Here is a 4668-nt window from a genome sequence, read left to right as displayed (position 1 = left end):
CAGGAATGCAGAACTACTTGGATACAATTATGTAAGCCCTATAAATTTTCTTAGGCTCCTATTTTTGTTCTTGATCTTCAGGTGAAAGAAAAAAAGAAGCAGCTGAAGAAGGATGGAAAACCTCCAACTGTAGAAGAGGATGATCCTGAAGTTGTAAGTCATATACTGTTCAAAGAGACCAGGAAGTACAAAATGTGTTTTGAGGAATGAGGAGTCAAAACCAATACAGAAGTATTTATTAGACTTGTTAGATCCTTGTTAAGTCCTTGGACTTAGAGAACAAATTCTGATAAGCCACTGTAGAGAACCATGTGTTGGGGAATATCTGTATATTTAGAAAATAGTGTAACTGTAGTGTAAAGAGTAAATGCATCATAAGATTACATAGATCAAAATACCCAGTTCTTCTCTGGGAGCAAGCCTTTGTTGCTTGCACATCATGCAGTCTCTTTTGAATTGAATTTCTTGTTCTGTTCTGAATGCTGGAACCATTTCTTTCTGCCAGCAGAGGCTTATAGAGTATAGAACCCACTGCAGCATGTCTAGAACGTGCTTTTGGTGACATTTTGTAGTAAGAGCTGCTTTGGTTGTTTCTTCCAGTAAAGCACTGGAGGGTGGATGTGATGTTCTGTAGCAAATCACTTTTATTTAAAAAAAACCCTTAGTTTTATTAAAACACAACTTAGTTCTTCCTAGCTGGTGTCTGGTCTGGAGCAGCCAGGAGATCCCAGAGGCTGTGACAGAACGATGATCCAGCAGTGACACCTTCAGTCTCAGCCATCACCTTTTTCTTTTCTACAAAGTGATTTTTTCCCTCTTGATACCACCACAGTAACCAGCCCCCTAACCATCTTATTTTCCACTCATTTTCAGAAGCCTCTTGCTGTTCTTTAACAGTGAAGTTTGGTTTAAGCATACTGCTGTTTCCTGTTGGGAGGCCAATGCTGGACTTGTCCGACACATGATCCAATGGGAAATGACTCTATGAACAGTGGCTGCTTTGCCATTTTTTGTCAAATAGAACATTTCAAGACTTCACAGAAGAATAAGAGTGCTTGAAATGAACAGTTCTGTTCACGTTCTATTGTGAATGCAAATTAAAATGAGACAAATATGAGGTTAATAAGTATTTGTTTCCTGGTGTCAGAGCAGAATTCAATCAGCAGGGGTTACACCTTCCCGTACGCCGCTCCTGCTGGCAGGGCAGGAGACAGGGTTATGTGGGCTTATGTGCTTCAGGTTCTTAGATAAACCAGACTTCTGTTTTGGGTTTGTGTTTTACAGTTCAAACAAGCTGTATACAAACAGACAATGAAGCTCTTTGCTGAACTGGAAATTAAGAGGAAAGAAAGAGAAGCGAAAGAGATGCACGAAAGGTAGGAGCAGCATTCTGCTTGTGCAGTTCAGGCTCTTCCTTCCCTCTCAGGCTTCCTCAAAGATAAGAAATCAGGGTCTCAGAAAAGTCCAAGATGGAATGGAGCTCTGGAGATCATCTAGTCCAGCCTTCTGGCAGGGCCTTGGATTAGATAACAAGGGTTCTGTCAAGCTGACTTCTCATGGTGTTGATTCTACCACTTCTCTGGTCAACCTGTGGCTTGTAGAACTCTATGCTTGAGAAATGTGAACAGGAAACTTGCCTTCCTGTATTTAAAAATGGAAATATTTGGTCTGCTGCTGTATTCTTCTGTGTGTACATGGAGGCCAGCTAAAACAGTGAAATGGTGACACGTTTCTGCATGTTTTTAGCATGCAAAGAATTTAATAGTAATTAAGTGCCAGAAATATCCTGTGGCATGTGTGATCCTGAAACATTTTAGGTGTCCTGGGCACATGTTGCCTGAGTGCTCACTGTGGGTGAACTTCAGAGAGCAAGGTTTCTGCACTGGCCAGTGAAAGCAGTCCAGGGGCTGGTTGCCTGCACTACTTTTGATTACAGATGAAAATTAGAGCCCAAACCATTTTCCTTCTTGCTTTGCATGCTCAGGTGTGTTTTAACTTCTCAGAATGTGTACTCTCAACAGCGTTAGGCTTATCACTAAAGTAATGCAGGAGTCCAGCTCGTTGTCATGCCCAGGAGAGGCTGGCTGGCTCCTCAGGTGCCTGTGTGCTGGCAGTGGTCCCGTTCCACTCTGCTGCTCTTCCAGATCTGCAGTGAAGTTCTATTTGGTGTGCTATCTTAGGTGTGCGCACTTATCTCTTCTGATAAGCACTTTAATCTGCCAAGAAAGAGCTCTCTGAGGTGTTTTGGGAGTGTCATTGTGGGTTTTTTCAAGTGGGCTGTAGGTTCACAGCTTGTTTGTGGCTTTCCTTCCAGGAAGCGGCAGAGGGAGGAGGAAATTGAGGCACAGGAGAAGGCGAAACGAGAGCGAGAGTGGCAGAAGAACTTTGAGGTAACCAGCACCTTCACTTACAGGTTGGACCTCAGCAATTCTTGACCATGCTGCAGGCCCCTGGAGGGAAGAGAGACTTTTGTCTGCAGGTGCTATAATTTGTCCCCTGGTAGGAGATCCTGCAGAAGCCTGGGCATGGGCCCTGTGTGGAGGAGATCCTGCTGATGGGCTTTTCCTGCTCACTTTCCAGAAACAGGGCTGCTGAATTGTGCTGTGTTTTCCAGCTCTGCCAGCAGCTCGTTCTTGTCCTTAGGCAGAAATTTGAATTGCTGCTTAGCCCAGGTCAGCAGTGACCAGTGAAACTCAACGTGGCAGCTGTTCAGCTGTGGACTGCTGCTGGTGCTCTCAGTCTGGTTGCTGACACTTAGAGAATCTGTGTCTCCTCTGAATATCAGAGGCCTGACTGACAGTCACTTCCCTCTGACCTACATACAGGGTATAACCCCTGTGCTCAGGGTTTAGATGTATTACAAGTAGCTTTGGGGTTGTTGTGCTGCTATTCTAGGGGTCACACCTACAGCCTGCCAAAATACTTGATCTAGCCTGCAGCTCTTCCCCTACTGCACACCAGAGGTGAAGTCTTGTGACATGCAGGGAGTGGTGGGCAGGAAAGAAGTCAGTGATGGTGTGTAGGACCTCATGGAAGAAGGAGCTAGATTGTTCATGCAGTGCAAAGCTGGATCCCAGTTTTATGTTCCAGAGGCCTTTAAAAAAGAGTGTCTGGAAGAGAAGTGTTTGAGCTGGACTGGCATCCTGTGCAAAGTGGACAACTAGGGTGTTTCTGGAGGCTCAGCTAGGAAGAGTTTGTGTTCATGTGCTATGCAACATGGATATAGGAAGCTGGATCTTCTGGAAGCCACATAATGCTGCTGTGTTGGGTGCACCATGGGCTTTGTCATGGAATGCCAGAGAGAGACACGAGTCTGTCACTGGCCAAGCTGCTGCAGCTGCTCTGTGCTCTCACACCAGAGTGGCCACAGAAGTGGTGTGTCATTGCTGTAGGGATGCAGGAAAGTGTAGCAGCAGAGGCAGTGTGAGCAAGTATTGTAAGCAAAGAATGATGGAGCAAACAGGGGAGCTGCAGAACTGCTGCTGCTGGAGCTCTGAGTGCCTGTGTGTCCTCACCCATGTCTGGACAGCTGAACCTCTGCACTTGCAGGTGCCTTCTCCAGCCTTGCTAGTGCCCCAGTTTGCATTGGCCATTTAATCCATGTGAACACCAGTATCCAAGCTGAGTGTTATCCAGAATGGATCACTGGAATACACAAGTATAAGAAGTTTATTTCTGCTGGTGACCATTGATTGAGGTCATTGAGGGTGATGGGAGACAAAGTCACACATGAATTCCTGGCTGCTTGTCTGTGTTCTAACTCAGTGTCTGCCTTTAAAATACATCAGGAAGGAATGTGTGTGTGGCTGCTTCAGACAATATTTCAGCCATAAGGAAGCAACCTTTATGTTGATATTCTGCAATTGTGGTTGTATCTCGTGTGTGGCTGCTTCAGACAATATTTCAACCATAAGGAAGCAACCTTTAAGTTGATATTCTGCAATTGTGGTTGTGTCTCAGTTTAAAGAAAACAAAACAAAACAAAACAAAACCAAACAAACCCAACACAAAAATCCCAACCTTTAAAGGGGCTTGTGTGGTACCTCTGCATTGCTCTCCTGGGCTCTCCTGCTTCTGCTGATTCTGCTCCTTGTGTTCATGCTGCATCCTTGTTCTGATCCTGTCACTTTACCCTAAAGACCTGTAGGTTTTGTCCCTTAGGTATGTTCTGCAGCAGTTCTGAATCCTCATAGGAGTATCTGTGCCATCCAGTGGTTACATGGTGTTTCTAAAAGCTATTCATAGGCCACTTTCAGAGCTAAGTTATAACTTGATGTATTTTAGAAGGAGCTGATTGGAACATTGTTTCTCCCATCCCACCCTCAAAATTTACTTTTTTAAGTGATTTTGAAGAATAGCTTCTACCAACAAACTGAAAGACATAATGTTAGACCAGAAGTTGCCAGACTTACCCCTAGGAAGAGTGTGATCACAGAATGGCTGAGGTTGGAAGGCATCTCTTGGGTCCATCTGGCCTGAGCCCCCTGCTCAAGCAGGGCCACCTAGAGCCAGTTGCCCAGGACTATGTCCAGGTGGCTTTTGAATATCCTCAGTGATGGACACTTCACAGTGTCTCTGGGCAGCCTGTTCCAGTGCTCAGTCACCTTCAGTAAGATGTTTCCAGATGTTCAGATGGGGCCTCCTGTGTTTCAGCTTGTGCCCATGGCC

The 4668-nt window shown here is 45.2% G+C and overlaps 1 protein-coding gene across 1 annotated transcript in view; it reads left to right on the top strand.

The window, feature by feature from the left end:
• Positions 1-4668, top strand: part of DNAJC8 (DnaJ (Hsp40) homolog, subfamily C, member 8) — an 11339-nt gene that overhangs the window by 4792 nt on the left and 1879 nt on the right. Inside the window, exons 5-7 of the mRNA XM_008942219.1 lie at positions 82-153; positions 1285-1376; positions 2315-2390. Coding sequence (XP_008940467.1) covers positions 82-153; positions 1285-1376; positions 2315-2390 — 240 coding nt within the window. The remainder of the gene's footprint in view (positions 1-81; positions 154-1284; positions 1377-2314; positions 2391-4668) is intronic.

Source organism: Merops nubicus, unplaced genomic scaffold, assembly GCF_000691845.1.
Source record: "Merops nubicus isolate BGI_N331 unplaced genomic scaffold, ASM69184v1 scaffold12626, whole genome shotgun sequence".
NCBI lineage: Eukaryota > Metazoa > Chordata > Aves > Coraciiformes > Meropidae > Merops > Merops nubicus.
The sequence above is the reverse complement of the archived record's forward strand: the minus strand, read 5'-3'. Positions and strand labels throughout refer to the sequence as shown.